Below are 20,495 nucleotides of genomic sequence, written 5' to 3' on the forward strand. Positions count from 1 at the left end.
ATCTCCAGTACAGTGTTGGATAGAAGTGGCAATGACACGCATCCTTGTCTTGTTCAGGTTTTTAAAAAACTGTTCCTAGAGGTGCCTGGGTGGCTCAGTCGGTTAAGCATCCGACTTTCCCTCAGGTCATGGTCTCATGGTTTATGAGTTCAAGCCCCATATTGGGTAAGCTTGAGCCCTGCCACAGGTGAGCTTGAGCCTTGCCTCAGGATTCTCTCTCTCTCTCTCTCTCTCTCTCTCTCTCTGCCCCTCACTCACTTGTGTGCTCTCTCTCCCTCTCTCAAAAAAAAAATGTTCATATTTTTAGTATCTTTCAGTGGTGCTGCGAACTGCACTTAACAAGCAAGGTAGCACGTAGGTCTTGCCTTCTGATTGCTTGTCATTTGTAGTATAACGACCCTTCACTCCGGGTCAGTAAGTTGGCCAAAAAGCACCTATTGTACATCTTCTGGCTCTTGGGTATGGAAAAGGAGAAATGACTCTTGCTTTGGGGATGGTCCTTGTTCAGTGGAGGGCAGGCATGCTGTGACTTATATGTGTACACCCACAAGGTATGTTATATGCAATCCCATGGTACTGTATGTTCTTACTCATGTGCTAGGAGACTGAATTGTTAACGAGCAGATAAGAGCTAGTATTCTTCAAAGTAGACCTTCCTGGTCTACTGGGAATTAGTCACGTCCTGAAATCCAGGTTATTGTGAGTGCTTTCAGCATGGATGCCTCTTGAGAATGACTTTTCAGGGTCCATGACTTACTTATTCTCTTATATAAACTTAAAAGTAGATCATCATCAGTTTCCGCTTGTGGGTTTGACTTTTGAAACGAAGAGTGTGACTTGTGGAGAGTAGCATGGATAAAATGGGTTATCAGTCCGAGGGGTGATGTTTTGGGTTGGCAGGAGAAGGTGTTAACCCTGAGGAAAGTGATCGATTTATTTGTGTGTGGTTCCTAACCAAAGCTGGAGGCCATTCTGAAGAGATATGCTCTAAGCATATGAAGCCCTGCCGGAGGGTGACTTCACAATAAATCTTCAGCCTCCCTCCAGAGGTGACTTCGAAGGGCTACTCATTTCAATCTGTTACATTTGTTAACAAATAAGTGAATTCGTGCACTCGTGTCATATAGAGCTTAGTCCCTAGAGCAAGACTACCTTGATTCAAATATTAGTTCTACTACTTATTAGCTGTGTAGCCTTGAGCAAGTTGTTGGGGGCTCTCTGAGTCTTAACTTTCCTCACCTGTAAAACAGACATAGTTAAACCCACTTCAGAATGTCACGAGGATTAAATGAGATCCTGATGAAAAGTGCTTAATGAGAATTGGGGTGAATATTATTAACTGTTACAGGCCTGTGCCATTTCCCTTGGTCACATTGGGAAGATGTAATTTAATCCAGGACAGAAGACTGTATCCATAGGACAACTCCGTGTGCAGGCCAGGCTGTCCCAGTTGGTGGTGGACACAAAGAATCGTGTTTAGATGGACTAAATTTATCTGTCCTCAGCTGTACATTCCGGCCTTTGGTCAACATAAGCTAAAGACTGGCTACCATGTTGCTTATCACTCAAGGAAGAAAACCCAGGGAGGAGGAGGCACACTGAAAGCCTGACTCCTTGGCAGTGGTACTGGGTGAGGAATTTGCTGAGGACTCCAGTTAAGGCCAAACGCCCAGCATCGTGTGACTGTAGGGAGGAAAAGTGAACAAGTTAACTCATCTTCTTCTTTAGACTGTATGCTACAGAGACATGTTTAATTCATGTTTCTATCTCATGTGGAGGCTTTTCCCCGAGTGGAATGGTAGGGGATGGGTATTATCACCTTCCTTTCTCTACCCTGCAGCCTCAGGGCCTCTACCAGGGCTGGATTGCAGGGCAGACATGATTCCCGTGAACGTGTGCTGACCGAATTCAGACTCGCTTTAGGAAGGGAACCACACCACTAATTGGCACCAGCCATAGATGTTTGGCTAAGGAGCCCACCTGTTGCCAGTGTCCTGGGAGGGAGAGGGCGTGTGCTCATGCTCACAGCCCTTCAGTGATGCCAGGGTCCAGAGTCCTTGACGTGACTCTTAGTCATTCATGCCCCACCCCTGACTGCCTTTCCAAAATCATCTCTTGTAACTTTCTCTTTCCTCGCTGCCCTCTTCAGCAAGACTGAGTCGCTTACATTCTCTCTCCCCGCCCTCATTTTTGAGTATGCTGTTCCTTCTTCCTGAAATACTTTTCCTCTGTCTCTCACTGCCAACTGTCCAAGGTCATCTGCGTTGATCTCAAAACCTGAGGGTTAGTTCCTGTCACAGCGCATCCTGTGGAAACAGCCCAGTTATGAGATCTCCCCAGTTTGAGTGAAGGCAGGGGCTCAGGGCTGTGTCCGTCTTCCTCACCGTTACAATCTGTGTTTGGCACGGCCCCGTAAAAGTTTGTTGAGTGAATGTTGGGACTCAGACCTTGCCCTCTGGGGATGCCATGACTGGCCCAGGACTGGCTTAGTTTCTTCAGGGAGATCTGCCTAGTGTTTGGTGGGAGTTACATGCCTGGCAGGCATGGGACGTAATAGGACCCTGCTCTAAGGGACTGTTTGTTGCTTTCTGTTGATAAGGTATGGTTTGGAGTTCTTGCCAAAATATGCCTGTATTTTCATTCCTTGGGACACTGGAGCCTCCCTCCCCACCACATGCCCTGCCCCAACATGGTCATCTTGCTTAAATATGTCTGAGTTCTGCAGTAAAGGGGCACTTTGTGTGGACCTGAGCAGGGCCAGGGAGGGGCTCCTGGGAGGTCAGGTTTCAGGGCTCCTCCTGCTCCCTCTCCTCCAAACACTGTCCAGGCAGCAGTTCCAGACTGCCCTCCTGGGAGAGGGTACGCTTGGGCAGGAGTGGCAGGGAGAGGGTTTGGGCATTTGGTTCTTGGAAAAGTGAAAGGTGTGCAGACCCAGGTTCTGCAGTGGGTGGTCTGCTAGGGGACATAGCGCCCTTGAGGGGGCGGTTCCTTTCCCACCAGGCACCAAACGTTTTACTTGGTTTTCAGCAAGGGCCCTGCAGGAGAGCCTCCAGGGCCCCGTCCCTCCTTCGTAGACCCACGGGGCCTTAGACGGTGATCTGGAAGCAAGTAAGCTGGCTGGCTGTCCAGGACAGCTTGCCAGCCCTGAACCTTGGCCCTGTTGGTGTAGCCTGAGCGCAGCACGGAGTGCCACACTGATTCACCAAGGATGAGGAGCCATGGGCTCAGCATATCCGGGAGCATCGGGAACATGGGGACTTCTGAGCTGGGGTCCTTTGGTCTGAGATGGAGGGAGGTGCGAAGAGAGGTGTGTTTTCAGTCTCCTGGGGTTTCTCTGGCAGGTCTATAACTTGACCCAGGAGTTCTTCCGGCATGGTAAACCAGTCAATGCTGAGAGTCAGAACAGCGTGGGGGTGTTCACCCGGGAAGAGGTGCGCAACCGCATCAGGGATGACCCTGACGACCCTGAGGCCACCAAGTGCCTGAAACTCGCCATGATCCAGCAGTACCTGAAGGTATCCTTGTCCTCTCAGAACTTTGTTGAATACAGATGCCAGAGGGAAGAAGACGGATCCTGGGGCATCTGGGTCCAAGGAGGGCGGGGCTGCTCTGAGGTCCCGTTCTGACCCCTGCCTGAGACCTGGTGGTCACCTGGCTCCTCTCTGGCTCTTCCCGCAGGTGGAGAGCTGTGAGAGTAGCTCGCACAGCATGGACGATGTGTCCCTGAGTGCCTTTGGGGAGTGGACCGAGATCCCCGGGGCCCACCATATCATCCCTTCGGGCTTCATTCGGGTTGTGGAGCTGCTGGCCGAGGGCATCCCCGCCCACGTCATCCAGCTGGGGAAACCAGTCCGTTGTGTGCACTGGGACCAGGCCTCGGCCCGCCCCCGGGGCCCTGAGATTGAGCCCCGGGGCGAGGGTGACCACAACCTTGACGCCGGGGAGGGCGGCCAGGGGGGAGAGGAGCCCCGGGGGGATGGGCGGGATGAGGACGAGCAGTGGCCGGTGCTGGTGGAGTGTGAGGACTGCGAGGTGATCCCGGCGGACCACGTGATCGTGACCGTGTCGCTGGGCGTGCTCAAGAGGCAGTACACCAGCTTCTTCCGGCCGGGCCTGCCCACCGAGAAGGTGGCCGCCATCCACCGCCTGGGCATCGGCACCACCGACAAGATCTTTCTGGAATTCGAGGAGCCCTTCTGGGGCCCCGAGTGCAACAGCATACAGTTTGTGTGGGAGGATGAGGCGGAGAGCGGCACCCTCACCTACCCGCCGGAGCTCTGGTACCGCAAGATCTGCGGCTTCGATGTCCTCTACCCGCCTGAGCGCTACGGCCACGTGCTGAGCGGCTGGATCTGCGGCGAGGAGGCCCTCGTCATGGAGAAGTGCGACGACGAGGCGGTGGCCGAGATCTGCACGGAGATGCTGCGGCAGTTCACAGGTGTGTCCCCGCGCCGCTGCGCCCGCTGCCCCCTCCCGGTCCTCTGCCACCCTCTGCATCTTCTGCGCCTGCGGTGGCTCTTCCGCATCCCCAGATGGTGCAGCTGAGGGGCGTGCCCACTGGGAGAGCCCGCCCCCTCCCCCCCCCCCCCCCCCCGCACGCGCTTTGGAACTTGAAACCCTGAAAACCGTGGGTGCTGTGTTTCTTCTAAGGGCTGACGGTAAAAACTCAGGTATCACCCCCAAACCTCCGATCGCCCATTTCCTACCCATACTGCCCTGCTGTGAGATGCATTTGTGTGTCACTGTCAGATCCTCTGAGTTGAACATTTTTCATATAGGAAATCGAGGGACCCAGAGAGATGAGCTGTTTTGCTGGGCAGTCCGCAGGGAGGCACTGAAGGGCCAACAGCTAGAGCCCCCAGCCTCTCCACCCCTCTTCCTGCGTCCCCCTGCCTGCTGGCGGGGGCTGGTCTTGCAGCCAGGGAGGTGGAGTGCCAGTTGTCCGCTCAGGGGTGTCCTCTGTGTGCAGCCATTTATCATCTTCCTTCCCCTCGGCTCTTGCGACTTCCCAACAGGGAACCCCAACATTCCAAAACCTCGGCGAATCCTGCGCTCGGCCTGGGGCAGCAACCCCTATTTCCGAGGCTCCTATTCGTACACGCAGGTGGGATCTAGTGGGGCAGATGTGGAGAAGCTGGCCAAGCCCCTGCCATACACCGAGAGCTCCAAGTTGGCGGTGAGCGGGGTGCAGGGTGAGGAGGTCCTGGGGGGCGGTGGGGGGGGCGGGCAGGGGTTTTGTGTGTGGGTTTGGTTGGGGGGGAGGGGGAGGGTGGTGTTCCGCCGAGGGGTGACGACAAGCTGAGGCAGACGGTGTAGCTCCTGTGATGAAGGAGATGATGAAGGAGAAAGCAAGGTCACGTGCACTTCACATCTGGAAGAAAAAATGGAATCAAACAGATATTAAAAGCTTTCTTGAGGTTGTAAAAGCTGAGCCATTTCATGTTCTGCTCTAGCCATTAGTTACATTTAGTTGAAATTAATTATGATTTAAATTAATAGATTTAAAGATTTAGCTCCTTGGTCGCACTGGCCACATTTCAAGTTTGATAGCCGCGTGCGGCTAGTGGCTGTTGGATTGTGTAGCTATAGAGCATTTCTAGCACCATGGAAAGTTCTGTTGGACAGCGCTCATTCAGTAGGAGTAAGTTTCCCCAATATGTTTTATTTACTTTTCCCCCCTAATAAGTTTCAGAAAATAAAATTGAGAGTACTGACCCTCCCCTAAATTATATCAACTATATAATAAATAATAGAGAAAAATAATAAATCTGAGAAAAAAATTGTATATATTTCTGTTTTTATAAAGTGGACTTCAAGTTTCCCCCATCAAGCAGACACATACAAAAAAAAAAATGTTAAAACCCAGCAGGATTATATTTAAAACAGTTCTTTGGTGTAATTGGTGAAGAAGATTTCCAGCGTGTGTTGGGCATGCCTGGTTGTGCTCAGCGGGAGAGAGGAAAAGGCCCTTAGATGCTACAGCCATCCTCCTGAAAAGCAAACCTTCTCTTGTCACCTTCATCAAGTTAGGACTAGTGCATCCAGCAAAAAGCAAAACAACATGAAAGTAACTGGGGCCTAAAGCAGACAGAGTTTGCTGGGGCCTAAAGCACACAGAGACACAAAGGGAGATCCAGAGGTAGGTATCAGGACCCAGTACCATTGGCACCTGGCTCCGTCTTCAAGGCCACTTTGTGGTTCTAGAGGGCTGTGAGGCTACCAGTCTCAGGGCAGACAAGGCAAAAGAGAGGAACCCCTGGGGCTGAGTCAGTGCTTCTAAACCACAGTGCACTTGAAGCTGATTGGCCAGAACTTAGTCACGTGCCTGTAGCAGCTGCTAAAGAGGTTGGGATGCGTCATTTTTATTCTGGATGGCAATGAATCCAGTTAAAAATCAGGGCTTTGTTACCGAGGAGAAAGAGCAGAATGGATGTGGGAGTAGGCAGCTCGCCTACTTCTGCCACGATAAGCCTCCCCCCACCCCTCTGCGGCTTAACGACCTCTGTGGGCTCCTTGTTGGTGGGTTAAAGCTTGCACTTCTCAAAGTGAGTGGTCTGCGGACCAGCAGCATCAGCATCATGTGGGAGTGTGTTAGAAATGCAGACTCTCAGTGCGCCCCAGACCTGTTGAATTAAAACCTACATTTTACCGGGATCCCCAGTTGGTGCCTTTGCACATTCAGTTTGAGACACAGTGGGATAGAGTCCAAACTCAAGTTTGGAATGCAAGCACTTGTAGTTTGCCTGGACCCCTACCTACACAGCTTGCTTTCTCGAGGTGGAGCCCCGGCTGTACCAAAATTCTCACTGTCCCTTGCTTTGGTGCATTTTTGCCCTCATTTTTCCTTCTTCTTGAAATGTCTTTTGCCTGTTTGTTTACCTAGCATCTTCTGAGAAGCAGCCCAAAGGTCCTGTCCTCTGGGAAGCTTTGTGCAATCCCCCTTACAGGGGGCCTCTTTTCTGGGCTCTCAGCACCTTGCCCAAACACCCATCAAGTCACACATGACGCCGTTTAGTAATTGGGTTTCGTGTCTGGCTTCCCCACCAGCAAGGAAGCTCCTCAGAGCAGCAGCCCGGTCACCTTTTATCTTCCAAGTGCTCAGAACAGTCCCTGGACCCTAATAGGGGCTCCATAAAGGTTTGTTAAATTACCGCCTAACTTTATTGAGTGCTTATGTTCTTCCAGGTTCTAAGTGCTTTAGATACATTGTTTCAATTAATCCCTACAACCACCATCAGAAGTAGGTGGTATAAACCCATTTTGCAGATGAGAAAATCAAGCCTTAGGAAGGTTAAACCATTTGCCCTGAGTTCACTAGTAAGAGGCACCATGAGCCTCTGAGACTGCAGATCTGGGACTCCTAGCAGCCTCAGAGCAGAAAGAACTGAGACCTGGATGTCTGGGGAAGAAGCAGGGGAAGGTGGCCAGGTGGGATGGGCAACTCCTCATCCTGTGGAAGCAGCGATACCTGCATCTCAGGTGCCTGCTCTCTGACTTGTAGTACGGATGGGGGGGTTCCTGGGGCAGACAGGTAGCCTCCTAGCCTTTCTTGCTCTTCCCCCCTCACTTCCCCATCCCCTGGCCCAGCCCATGCAGGTGCTGTTCTCGGGTGAGGCCACTCACCGCAAGTACTACTCCACCACCCATGGTGCTCTGCTCTCTGGCCAGCGCGAGGCTGCCCGTCTCATCGAGATGTACCAGGACCTCTTCCAGCAGGGGACCTGAGGGCCCTCTTCACTCCTGAGCGTGTTCCTTAAAGAGCCACTAACTCGTGACTGCCAGCCCTGCCCTTTGCTGCCGTGTGCTCCTAATTTCCTAATCCACTGTAGAATGGATTTGTACCTTTCGTAGAGCTAGACACCCCGACTGGCTTCAGATCTGGTCCTGTAGCTTTTCCTTTTCTCTGTGCCGGGTGGTGACCAGGGTGGGGCCCGTTGATTTACCTCTGTGCTCTGACCTCTGACCTCTGACCTCCCTGTGCCTCCCCTCCCCTCCTGCCTTGTCATTGTAAGTGCCTTCAATACTTTGCATTTTGGGATAATAAAAGAGGCTTGCCCTTCCCGTACCCCTCAGCTCGTCTCTTCCATTTACCTCAGCCTCTTATGTGTGTGTCTGTACTTTGTGTTAGCATATCCTCTTTGAATGAGGGGATGGTGGGAGGGCTGTGGCCTGGCTGTGCCCCCAGAAGGTAGGGTGCCTGCCTTACTGGAAGGGGTCTCCCCTCACCTCAATCTGTTTGTGGTTGTTTGCCTTCCTGCCGGCGAGACCCCTCAGGGATAAGGGCTCCTCACTACTCAGCTCAGCTCCTTCAGGATGGGCCTGTGTCTGCCCACCGGCCCTTTGCTGGACTACTCAGAGCCCTACTGGGTGGCATGGCCACATGGAGCGAAGGTGAGTTCCATGGGAGGGGACATCTGTTGTGGCTCCATGCCAACCTCAGATGCATTAATTATCAGTCAGTGTCACCTGGCTGTGGGGCCCTAGGTCTGACCTTTGGGGTGGCTGCTGTTGACTTCTGGGAAGGTGGATAGGGTGGCCTTTTTTTTTTTTTTTTTTTTTTGTGATATACCTAAGTATTTCTCACCTGCTGTATTCCAAGGGCCTATCACTTACGGGGGGCAGAGGGGGGGCGAGTAGTCTTTTCTGCTATTTTTTTACTGAGTGAAAGCACACACATCGCATATACATACAGTCACTTGCACATGTGTGCACACACGCATACACTCACCTGTGTGCACACACAGTACATCCACACATCCACACACCAAATCCACTCACTCCCACACAGACATAGCACCCCACACCCTTACAGCTACACACAACTACATTGACATACACAAGCACAGAACCTTAAAGAACAGTTAGTCATTTTATTACTGCAGATTTGACTCCAGATTGCTAGTGATAGAGTTTGAATTGTATAGACTTGGGGGGTTTGGGTGGTGGAGGAAATTGTGGAAATCCAGGTTCGGCACCCCACCCCCCCCCCCACCCCGGCCTGACTCTGTGTGTACTTAGGTTGGGCTCCCTTCTCACAAGTTGAAGGCACTGCCCCTAACAGGACTCTACATCCTGTCCCCTGTTTCCTTGGGTTATGGTGGAGATGTCTAACACATAGACACGCCTACACACATGCCTACCTGCACCTCCCGACACACCCTCCCTGCATGCACACCCGCCATGCCCACACAGCTAACAGGTGTCCTTGCTTCACCAAGGTTGGTCCCCCCTGGAGTTTAGGTCAGGGGTTCATAATCGCCTGCCACATAGCTTAAAAGATTGTAACTGTATAAAAATTATAGGAGCAGCTAAAGATGTGGTTCAAGCTCAAAGTCATGAAAGGATCCGTGGAGACCCCTCCCTCCACACCTGCCCCCAGTACCACTGTTGCTCCCCACACCCCACGTGATTAGTGCCTTGTGTGTCCATTTCTAGATATGTCAATATAAAGATGGGCCCTGCTCTCTCCTTTTCGCACAAAAGTGACCAAGTATTCATCCTGTCCTGCATTTTGCTTGTTTTAGTCAACATAATGTATCTTGGAGATCATTCCGTAACAACACTTAAACAGACCACGTAAATTTGGACCTTGCTTTGGTCCAGGGGTGTATCTCCCTCCTGGCCCAGAGTTGCTTTGCAAGAAGCATCCTCTGTTAACTTGGCCTTGGGAGGCAGTGATCCAGTGTGCACCCTCCCTGTGTCCTGGATTTTCCCCACTAACTGTGGTGGGATGGTAGAAGTGGCCTGTCACATAAGTATGGGGGAAGAGAGTAATAGGTAGATTCTGAGGCTCACTGGCAGGGGAATTTTAAAGGACTCTATGAGGGTCAGAGGGCTATAAATGTTTATTCTATGATTGCACGCTGGGGAGCTTCAGGTGTGGGTAGTGGGGAGGGAGGGAATAGTCACTTAGAGCTGGCCACCTGCCAGGCAAGGTGCTAGTTGTTAATGCTGGGTGCACGGGTCTCTTAATTTGATATGGATGCCAACTCAGGCTGGGGAGGGCAGTTTATCCCCATGGGGAGACAAGTCTTACAAGAGTTAAGTAATGGCACCCAAGGTCATGGAGGTCTGACTCCACATTGCAGGCTCATTCTATTTATTGAACCATGTAAAGAAGAGGCTGGTGCCACCAAAAAAAAAAAAAAAAAAAAAAAAAAAAAAAAAAAAAAAGGAAAAGGAAAGAAAAAAAAAAAAGAAAAGGAAAGAAATCTGAGGCCATTGCTGGAGAGAGTGGAAATGGGCAAGCCACACTGGGAAACTCTGTGGCAGATTCTACTGAAACTGGCGTGTGCCCACCCAAGGGATAAGAATGCATATGGCCACCAAACTTATGTACCAGAATGTTCATAGCGACATAGTTTGTAATAGCTAAAAACTGGAAGCGGCTAGATGTCCATCCATAGTAAAGCAGGCGAACCGTATTACCTCCATACAATGGAATACTACATAGCAATAGAAAAACACAAGTTGATATTTGCAACATTGATTAATTTCAAAGACATTATGTTGAGTGAAAGTAGCCAGTCACAAGGCTATATGCTGTATGGTTTTTTTCTGTGAAGTTGAAGAACCTATAAAACTATCGTGTTAGATATGAGGGGACAGAGCAGTGCCTGGGAGGGAGTAAGGGGTGCTTTCTGGTTACAGAACTATTCCATATTTTGATCTGGGTGGTGGTTGCATGGGTGTATACGTTCGTAAAAATGCACTGGGTTACACACTGAAGGTTTATGCACTTTTCTGTGTGTGTGATATAACTCAATTTATGAAGTTTAAAAAAGAGTCTGAGGACATCCTTCCCTCCACCCTTCCATCCAAAAATATACGGTTGTGTTGACCCAACAAATTTCCTCCTTGCAACAGGGATGACATCCTGAGAGCAGATAAAGGGAGGAAGGACCTACTTATGTCCCTCTGGCTGCCTGGTGATAAGGACTGGCCTTGTGTTTACTAGTATGTCACCATTTATCAGACTCCTTGCCTATGTCCCCTCATCTAGGCACCTGCAGCCATGTGAGGGAGGTGGGGACTGTTTCACAGCAGGGAAAATTGAGGTTCCCAGGATAGTGTGGGATTGTGCAAGGCCATGCAGCTTGCAGGGGATGCCATCTGAGGGGGAAGGGAACAGCCCCGGGGGAAATGTGGGGACAGGTATGGGAGCGGTGGCCCTGGAGAGTTTGCCAGAGCCTTCCAGGGTGCTGCCTCCCTATCAAACAATCATTTAATGTGGGTAGCATTTATGATTGGCAGCTTCAAAAACAGATTTGAGGCAGGGGTGCCTGGGAGGTTCAGTCGGTTAAGCGTCCGACTTCAGCTCAGGTCATGATCTCATGGTTCACGAGTTCGAGTGCCGCGTCGGGTTCTGCACTGACAGCTCAGAGCCTGGAGCCTGCTTTGAATTTTGTGTCTCTCCATGTCTCTGCCCCTCCCCAGCCCATAATCTGTCTCTCTCAAAAATAAATAAAACATTAAATACACATATTTGAGGCAGATAAATGCAAGGGCCATTCAGAAGCAAGACAGATTAGATGTACCAGGAACATGGGATGAATTCCTTGCTGTGACTAAGTCTCTGAAGCAGCCTTGGCCTTGATTGAAACTCAAAGGAATCTATCAGGGGTGGCAAATGTGGCATGCTCGGGCCAACACCCACGTCAACGCCTGCTGTACATTTCCTGTCACCCAGAGAAGGTCACATGAGAGGAAATTTCTTTTCTGGCCATAGGATTCTAGTAGGATAGTTGCATGATGTCTTGTGCTGTGGGCATCAGTGACCTCATGAGCAAGGCTTTCAGTTGTGGTGATGTGGAAGCCTCAGAATTGTTTCTTCAAGGGGCCTGGGGTACTTGGCAAGTACCGTGCCTCTCCACCTTTGCTTCTATGGGACAGGTTAACAGCTCCTACTTCGTGGGAGCCACTTGGAATGTCTGCACTGTGTACAAAGGTAGGAGAGAAGCATCTCTGATTTGAGTTTCCCTGCATTGACTTACTTGGGCCTGTTGAGACGAGCCCAAGGGTAAGCCCAAGGTGCAGAGCGAGGTGGGCTGCTGGTTCAGTTCTAGAGAACCGCCTGCCTAATTAATGGTCTGCCAAACATAATGGTAGAGTTACACGAGGCCGTGTTTTCTCATAATGACTGGCTGTGCCGTTTGTTGAGGCTGCTCTTGATTTAGGCAGGGTAATCTAATCTCAACAGAACGGAAGACTTGTGGCCCTAAGGTGGCATCCAGGACATCTGAGCTGATGGTAGGCATTTAATGTAAGAAAGGAAGGGGTTGCTTCATACTGTTTAACTGGAGATGCGGATACAAAATCTGCTCTCGCCTTTCATGATTTTGGCAGTGGTTGTTGGACGCTGATTTTGCAGGTGTGTTCAAAACCTGGCTTTCTGTTAGGGGATGCAAAATGTCAGGCATGTTTTATTTCAATGAGCTCAGTATTGGAGCAATTTTGAGGCAACCCTCTTAGGTTTCCCTTGTCTGTTCTCCCCTTCAACCCCCGAACCCCCCTGTCTCCTCACTGTCAACAGACAACAATGTCTCCCAAAGTGTCCTTCTTCATAGGCTCACTAGAAGCCATTGGAGGCAACTTCCTCTGCAGGTCTACAAATAGCTAATCTAAACACCCATCCTTATAGGGACCACCCTATCCCCCCCCCTCACTCCCCCATCCCTGACCCCAAAGGAAGTATGTGACCCTCCACTTGTGCATCTCATGTTCCAAACTCAGGGACCTTGCCTCACCTTTTCCTCTCCCCCTTCTCTCTACTCCATCCTTCCCATCCACATTTCAAGATGCTCTTGTCTTTCCATCACCCTCTCCTCTTTCTACCACCTTCCCTTGCCTTCCTTTCATGCTAGTGTTTCTACACTTGCTCTCTGAATTCTCACTATCCTTACCCTAGCAGTTGGTGGTGGGGATCCTTAGGTTGCAGAGAGAGAGAGAGAAAGACACACACACACACACACACACACACACGCACACACGCACACACGGGAAGGGCTGGGTTGGCTCCCCTTCTCACTAAGGCTAGCAGAGGCAGGGAGGATCCCTGCTGACTCCAGGGTCTCTTGAAGTGAGGACGACCTCATCGTTTGAAACCTGTCCTTTGGCGCCATCTGCTGGCCATATAGGACTACAGCCCTCTTGGCTGCAGGGAGAACGTGTGTGCCCTGGATTCTCTGTGGTCTTTTCTGAATTCAACAACAAAGAGACCTCCCAACAAATCACAGAAAATACCTTTAATTTATGTTGAGTAAGTGGGTAAAATAACATTGTAACTTATTCTGGAGTATCGTTTATTTTTCATTCTTAACAGTAAAAAGGGACCTTGTTGGCCCTGAGATGAGATTTTTTTCTCTCCTCCCTCCCTCCCTCCTTCCCTCCCTCCCGCCTTCCATACCCTCCCGTTCTCTTCCGTTTCTCTACCAGACTTTTAGTGTTTTCCTTTTGTATGCCAGCCTCAAAGAAGATTTAATTATGCTTTGAGAAATACATTCACTAAGTAGATGAGTGAACGAATGAATAAGAAATGTGACTTATTTGGTTTCCCAAACAAAGTTGGACGGTATGATTTAAACTCTTTTAAATTTATGGAGTTTGTTTTATGGTCCAGCATATGGGCTCTCTTGGTACATGATTTATGGGCTTGCGAAGGATGTGTTTTCTGCTATTGTTGAATGGAGTGTTCTGTGGATGTTGATGATATCCTGTTGGTTGATGGTATTCTTGGTTTCTTCTATATCCTTGCTGATTTTCTATATAGTTCTAGCAATTGTTGAGAGAATAGTGTTAAAGGGTCTAATTAGAATTTTGTATTTATGTATCCTTTTCGTTCTATCAGGGTTTTTTTCTTTTGTGATATCAGTAGACTATTTTAGAACAGTTTCAGATGTAGGAAGAAGTAAATATATAGAGTCCCCTCCCCCAACCATCTCCCCTATTATTAACATTTTTTTTCATGAATATTATATGCTTGTTACAACCAAAGAACCAATGATGGTACATTATTATTAACAAAAGTCTCTAGTTGATTCAGATTTCCTTAGTTTTTACCTAATGCCCCTTTTTGGTTCCAGAATTCCACCCAGGATACTAGGTTATATTTAGTTGTCACATTTCCTTAGGTTCCTCTTGGTCGTGACATTTTCTCAGACTCTCCTTGTTTTTGATGATCTTACCAATTTTGAGGAATGCAGCCAGGTATATTGTACGATTACCTCTCTACTGGAATTTTTCTGATGTTTTTCTCATGATTGGACTGGGGTTGTAGGTTTTGGGGAGGAAAACCACAGAAGTCAAGTGCCATTCTATGTCATCGTGTCAAGTGTAGGTACCATCAACATGACTTAGGACTGTTGATATGAGCCTTGCTCACTGGTTGAGGTTGTGTTTGTCAGGTTTCCGCACCGGGAAGTTAGTCTTTTCCTCCTTTCCGTGCTCTGCTCTTTGGAAAGAAGTCACTTTGTGCAGCCGCAAGTAAGGAGTGATGCTCCCCTTCTTTAGAGTATCTACCTTAATTTATTTGGGATTCTTCTGCCCAGGAGCATTGTCTCCCCCCGTCCCAATCCTTTATTAATTTATTCAGTTATTTTTATGTATCAGAATGGATTCATGGGTATTTATTTTATACTTTGGATTGTCCAATACTACTTAATCTTGTTATTATATTGTTCCAGCTTTGATCATTGGGAAATCTTTCAGTGGACTCCTATGTCCCTTGGACATACCCCCATCAATGTGTGTGTGGCTTGTTTTTGTTTTTGTTTTTTTCTTTTTTGGAGTGCTTCTTTACTTTCTGGCAGTACAAGATATTCTAGGCTCATCCTGTGACATCCTGCCCTAGTCATAGAAGTAGACACTTCTGTACGGAATCCTAGCCCTTTTGATAGGGCGCCTGGGTGGCTCAGTCGGTTAAGCATCCAACTTCGGCTCAGGTCATGATCTTCACGGTTTGTGAGTTAGAGCCCCGCGTGGGGCTCTGTGTTGACAGTGCAGAACCTGCCTGGAATTCTCTCTTTCCCTCCCTCTCTGCCCTCCCCCCACCCTCAAGATAAATAAACTTAAAAAAAAAAAAAAGGAACCAAGGTTTGGGCATTAGGTGTGCTTGTGCCACGGAGGTATCATTGCTTCTAGGCTCTCTTGGCTGACAGAGCTGTGTGTATACTAACCTATGTATCTACACATCTGTGAGTATTTTTTAATGTACCTATCCGTATCTGTGTTAGGCGTGAGTTCTTACTGATGTCTTCATCACCACATGGATCATTCTAGCCTCCTCCCATCCCTTTCATTCTGAAGGACATTTCCACTGGATGTACGATTCTGATGGGCAGCTTCTTCAGTACTTAAATGCTGTGCCTTTCTTCTGGCCTCCATGATTCTGATGAGAAATCCGCTGTCTTTACAATTGTGTCTCCCTACAAGAAGGTGTCATTTCTCCCTTGCTTGTCTCAAGATTTTCTCCCAGGTTGCCAAAGCTTTAAGACTCAGCATCCAGGTAATCCCCTTTAATGAGCTTTCTGGTGATTTTACTGTCTTATCCATAACTCCCTGCCCCTTCTAGAAGTAGATTTCTGTCTTCTGAATTCCCAAGGCGCTTCAGTTTGATTTTTTACTGCCATCATCGTACCTGCCTTGTTTGCCAATAACGCGATCATGTGTCTTAGGTGGTTCACAGTGACTGCCTCTTCATATCCCCATAGCATCCAAGTATTTAACAAGGCTACAAAAAAGTTTATTAAATGGATGAAGGTAATAATATAATTGATATAAAATTCCCAGATTTATTAAAATTTATTTATTATTTATTTTGAGAGAGAAAACACAAGTGGGGGAGGAGCAGAGAGGAGAGTGAGAATGAGAGAGAAAATCCCAAGCAGGCTCTGCACTGTCAGCATGGAACGCAATATGGGGCTTGAACTCATGAACCATGAGATCATGACCTGAGCTGAAGTCAGATGTTTAACCAACTGAGCCACCCAGGCACCCCCGAAAATTCTCAGATTTTTAAAAATTAGTTTTTAGTGACACAAGTACTTGTGAAAATATTCTCCTAAAAATAAAGGAACTTTACAGATAAAGCTGGAGTTTCCTGTGATCATTTCCTTAATTCTGATCCCCCATCTTAAGAATTTCGTGTTTGTCCTACCAAAATATAAAAATACATTTCTACATACATAATATGTGAATGCAAATTATATAGTATTTTGTATGTATATGTATTTTTAGATAAATGGAATTACCCTGTATGTATTCTCCTTTTTTTTTTAAGTTTATCTTAATGTTTATTAATTTTGAGAGGGAGAGACAGAGCACGAGTGGGGAGGGGCAGAGAAAGAGGGGGACACAGAATCCGAAGCAGACTCCAGGCTCCGAGCTGTCAGCACAGAGCCTGATGCGGGGCTTGAACTCATGAATGGTGAGATCATGATCTGAGCAAAAGAAAGTTGGATGCTTAACCCACTGAGCCACCCGGTGCCCCCATATTCTCTTTCAATTAGCTTTTTGTTCACACAACAAAAAGAGAACTCTCTGTTGAAATTATGTATCTCATATATTCCTTGTAACTGATACATAACATTTCATTGTATGACCATGCTTCACTTAAGTATCCCCTTTGCCAAGGATGGACGTTTTCTTGTTTCTAGTTATTTGTTATTATAAACAATGCTGTAATAACCATAGACAATGCCTCTGTGTGCACCGTGTAAAGGTCCCTGGATCATAGGGTGTAAGTATTTTCAGTTTTGGAAGACACCGCCAAATTACCCTGAAAAGCGGTTTGCCAAATTACACTCCCACAGATGGGGTATGCGAGCACTTGTATCTACGCCGTTTTGCCATCACTCAGTGTAATGAAAAATTCGTGTTTATTTATTTTTTGTCACCAGGTAGGTAAAACCAGGTGTCTCATTTTTGTTTTAATTGCATTTCCCAACTAGTGATATTTTTTCTTGTGATTATTAGAAATTCTCTGTCTCCCCTGCCCCCCCCCCCCCCCCCCCCCCCCCCCGCCGTGGGTTGTCTCTCCTATCCCTTAGCCCACAGTTTTGGTAGTTTCTTAGTGATTTGTAGGAGTTAAAAATATATATATATTGAGGACTATAGTCTTTTTGTCCATGATATGAATTGCATATATTTTCTTCCAGTCAGCTGCATTGTTTATGGGGTCTCTTGACATATAGAAGCTTTAAATTCAGAAAGAACAAACGTTCATGAATCTTTTCTTTTATGGTTTGTGCTTTCTGTAACCTATTTAAGAATATACATTTCTATCCCAAGTCATGAAGATAGGATTCTGTGTTTTTTAAAAAGAGTTCTTAAACGTTTATTTTATGTGTTTAGATCTTTAGTGGACTTGTGGTATGAGGCAGGGATTGGCTGCTTATCCCGATTATTTCTTGTTGGGTGGTCCACCTTTTCCCCACTGATATGAAATGCCATCAAATGATTATTTGATTTTTTTGTCTTGCTGGGGAATAGGAAGGCTATTCCTGAATATTGGTTTATACTTGGCTAAATGCAAACTCTTTTATTAGTTTCAATTATTTATCCAGGACTTTTCTCGGGTTTTCTGGGTAGAAGGTCATATTACTTGCCAAATTTGATAGTCCTTTTTTTTTTTTTTTTTTTTTACTGTTAATGTACCTGTTGTGTCTTTTTCTCTTTCCTTACTGTATTAAGTGTAGCTACTGGTACAATGTTGAGTAAAGGAGCGATAAGGGGATCATAGCCTTGTTCCAAACTTTAATGGGAATGCTTCTGCAGTTTCTAAGTATGCTGTTTGCTTTTGGTTTCTGGTGGGTACCTCTTATCAGGTTGAAGAAATCCCCTTCAAGATCTAGTTTGTAACTGTTTTATTATAAGTGAATATTGAATTTTATCAAATGCTTTTTTGGTATCAATTGAGATTATCGTAGGGGTTTTCTCCATTTATCTGTTAATGTGTTAATTACATTAATATTTCTAATGTTTTCCCTGTGTTTTGGATACCGTCTTCACCTTGGTGTATTAGTCAGCTTAAGCTAAATTCTGCTCTGGTAACAAACAATCCCTAAATCTTAGTGAATTACAACAGATGTTTATTTCTTGCTCATGACATATGAGCACTAAGGATTGATTTCATGTCTTCTTAATTCTAGGGCCCACGTTGATGGAGCATCTCATGGTAGATGGAAAAGAGAGATACTGGAACATCTTAACATTTCTACTCAGAAGTGGCATATGTTATTTCTATTTACATTTTATTGGTCAAAGCAAATCAGTGGCTGAACTTGCTTGATGTCAGTGAATAGGCATATAATCTTCCTGCAGAAAAGTACCCAGCAGGTTGGGGCAGCAAATGTTTTCATAATTATAATACAATCTATCATACTGGTCATGACATATTATTATTTTAATATGCTGATGGATTTCACGTGCAAATATTTATTTAGGCTTTTGCATCTATGTTCACAAGTGACCTAAGATTTTTTACCTTAGGCTTTCCAGGCTTTTCTTTCTTCCCCTCTTGGGCTTTTAAAATAATTTGGGTAGCTTTGCATCTTTTTCCTATATGCATTAGAAAAGTGTGTATAGAATGTTAAATATGTGGTTCCTGGAAGTTTAAAGAACTTACTTGCAAAACTGGTTGCATTTGGGTTTTTTGGAAGTAGAACTTTGATGTTTTAATTTCTTTTATGATCACATTCTGTTAACGTTTTCGACTTTTGGGGGAGGATGCAATTTTGGTGATTTATATTTTCTTAGAAAATTGGCCTTTTCATGATGGTTTAAACATTTACTGCTTTCAAATTGTTCACAGTATTCTCTGGGACTTCAGTTATAGCCCTTTTTTGTTTCAGATTTATTCTTTTTCATTGTGTTTATGTTGACTGGGCTTTTTCGAAGGGTACTGTTTTAAAAGAAGAATTCATTCATGTCTGGGAATATTTGCCTCTTGCCTTTATGCCTGTATGATACCCTATTTGGGTCAGAAAACCACAGTCTCTCTTTATAACTCTTTTCTTCAACACACATGTACAATAGGATCTCATTTGCTTCTCACGGAAAATGTGAGCCCCCAGTAACAGACGGAGGAACCTAGGGCTTGGGATGGTGGGGTCCTTGTTCTAGGCCACACGAGTGGGTGTTCCAGTCTGGGCCATTGTTTGTTCAGGCTCAGAGCAAGAACTAGATTGGTATTGCCACTGTGGTAGATGATGATAAAAGTTCTTCCCTCCTCCCTGTGACCCCATGCTTTGCCGTGTGACTTCGTATCTCCTCCCACTAAAGAGGTTACTCTGGGTTGAATTGTGTCCCCCACATTCATATGTTGATGTCCTAACCCAGCCACTTGTGATAGAGTGGAAGATTATTCAGCAAATGTTCAATCACTTTCCTTTCCCTCTGGGAGCAGAGTTTCTTTTCCTGCATAATCACTTTAGGCTTGGCCATCTGACTTGTTTCACCCAGTGGAACGTGAACAGACATGACATGATGTGATATGAGCAGAAGTTTTAAACGTTTGCACAGTTGGGTTTCACTTCTCATGTACTTGCCATTTGTCATGGAAAGAACGTGCCCCTGATAGCTGATGTTTCCTGGAGAGTATGGAGAAAAACAGAATAGATCTGTGTCTATAGAAGCCTGGAACCAAACCTAGGACCTGCAGACAGACACATGAACAAGAAATACAAATGCTTGCTCTTGTAACCTGTGAATTTACGGGTGGTTTGTTTTGCAGCATTATTGTGGCAATAGCTGACTGATACACCTCTCTCTGGGGAGTCACTCAGCCCAAAGGGGATATTTCTAGGCACTGATGATAGAACAAGCAGTGGGCCCATAGATGGGGGAGCCACCCAGGGTACAAGGGTGGCTCAGTCCCACAAAGGGGCCTGGCAGAAACCGGCCAAGGGATTCAGTTCCCTGGAGGATGCATTTCATGGCTTGACTCTGGCTCAAAGAGTTGGAGGAGACAGAAGCCAGTGGGCGTTCTTTTAGTTCTATCAGACTGAGGAGAGATCTTCTATCCCAAACTACCCAGTTCTCAGCTAATGAGGAAGAACTTTGTTCTAAAAATTCAGAGCTGATGGCTACTCCTCTTCCATCAAATGGAACATCTGAGAAGCTCTGCTGTCCTACTCTGCTCTCAGGTCTCTTTTGACCCCAGAGCCACAAGCCTGGACAGTCCAGTGAGCATGAGGTCTTTGCTGAGTTTGCAAATGGTTGACTGATATCCTTACTCTACAGATCTGTTTTGAATTTCTATCCTCTTTTTAGGTCTTTGTTGGTGTTTTAAGGGGAGGGCTCTTAAGGGCTTGACAGGATGCCATCTTAAGTTGGAAATACTGTACTTATTTAAAAAGTCTTTCCCACACCAACAGTGTGTATGACTTTCAGCAGCAAAGTCAGGAGAAAATTTGTGTACGGACAACCAGAGTCAACCTCATAGAGATAGTGTTGGGGTTGGAAATGCAAATTTGGCACATGGATGTCCCTGTGGATGG

General features: G+C 46.8%; 1 protein-coding gene across 6 annotated transcripts in view; it reads left to right on the top strand.

The window, feature by feature from the left end:
* The window catches only part of SMOX (spermine oxidase), a 49,371-nt gene extending 30,438 nt beyond the window's left edge, over positions 1-18,933 (top strand). For 3 of the 6 annotated variants that reach the window (XM_030310012.1, XM_030310014.1, XM_030310013.1), the window contains exons 4-9: positions 3,342-3,515; positions 3,679-4,438; positions 5,016-5,176; positions 7,048-7,137; positions 7,588-8,391; positions 18,147-18,933. In XM_030310012.1, coding sequence (XP_030165872.1) covers positions 3,342-3,515; positions 3,679-4,438; positions 5,016-5,176; positions 7,048-7,137; positions 7,588-7,725 — 1,323 coding nt within the window. In that variant the 3' untranslated portion in view covers positions 7,726-8,391; positions 18,147-18,933. Of the gene's footprint in view, positions 1-3,341; positions 3,516-3,678; positions 4,439-5,015; positions 5,177-7,047; positions 7,138-7,587; positions 8,392-18,146 lie in introns of those variants that run through there. The other 3 variants (XM_030310016.2, XM_030310015.1, XM_030310017.2) reach the window with 3 other exon arrangements.
* The last annotated feature ends 1,562 nt before the right edge of the window (positions 18,934-20,495 follow it).

The sequence above is a fragment of the Lynx canadensis genome, chromosome A3 (genome assembly GCF_007474595.2).
Source record: "Lynx canadensis isolate LIC74 chromosome A3, mLynCan4.pri.v2, whole genome shotgun sequence".
Taxonomy (NCBI): Eukaryota; Metazoa; Chordata; class Mammalia; order Carnivora; family Felidae; genus Lynx; species Lynx canadensis.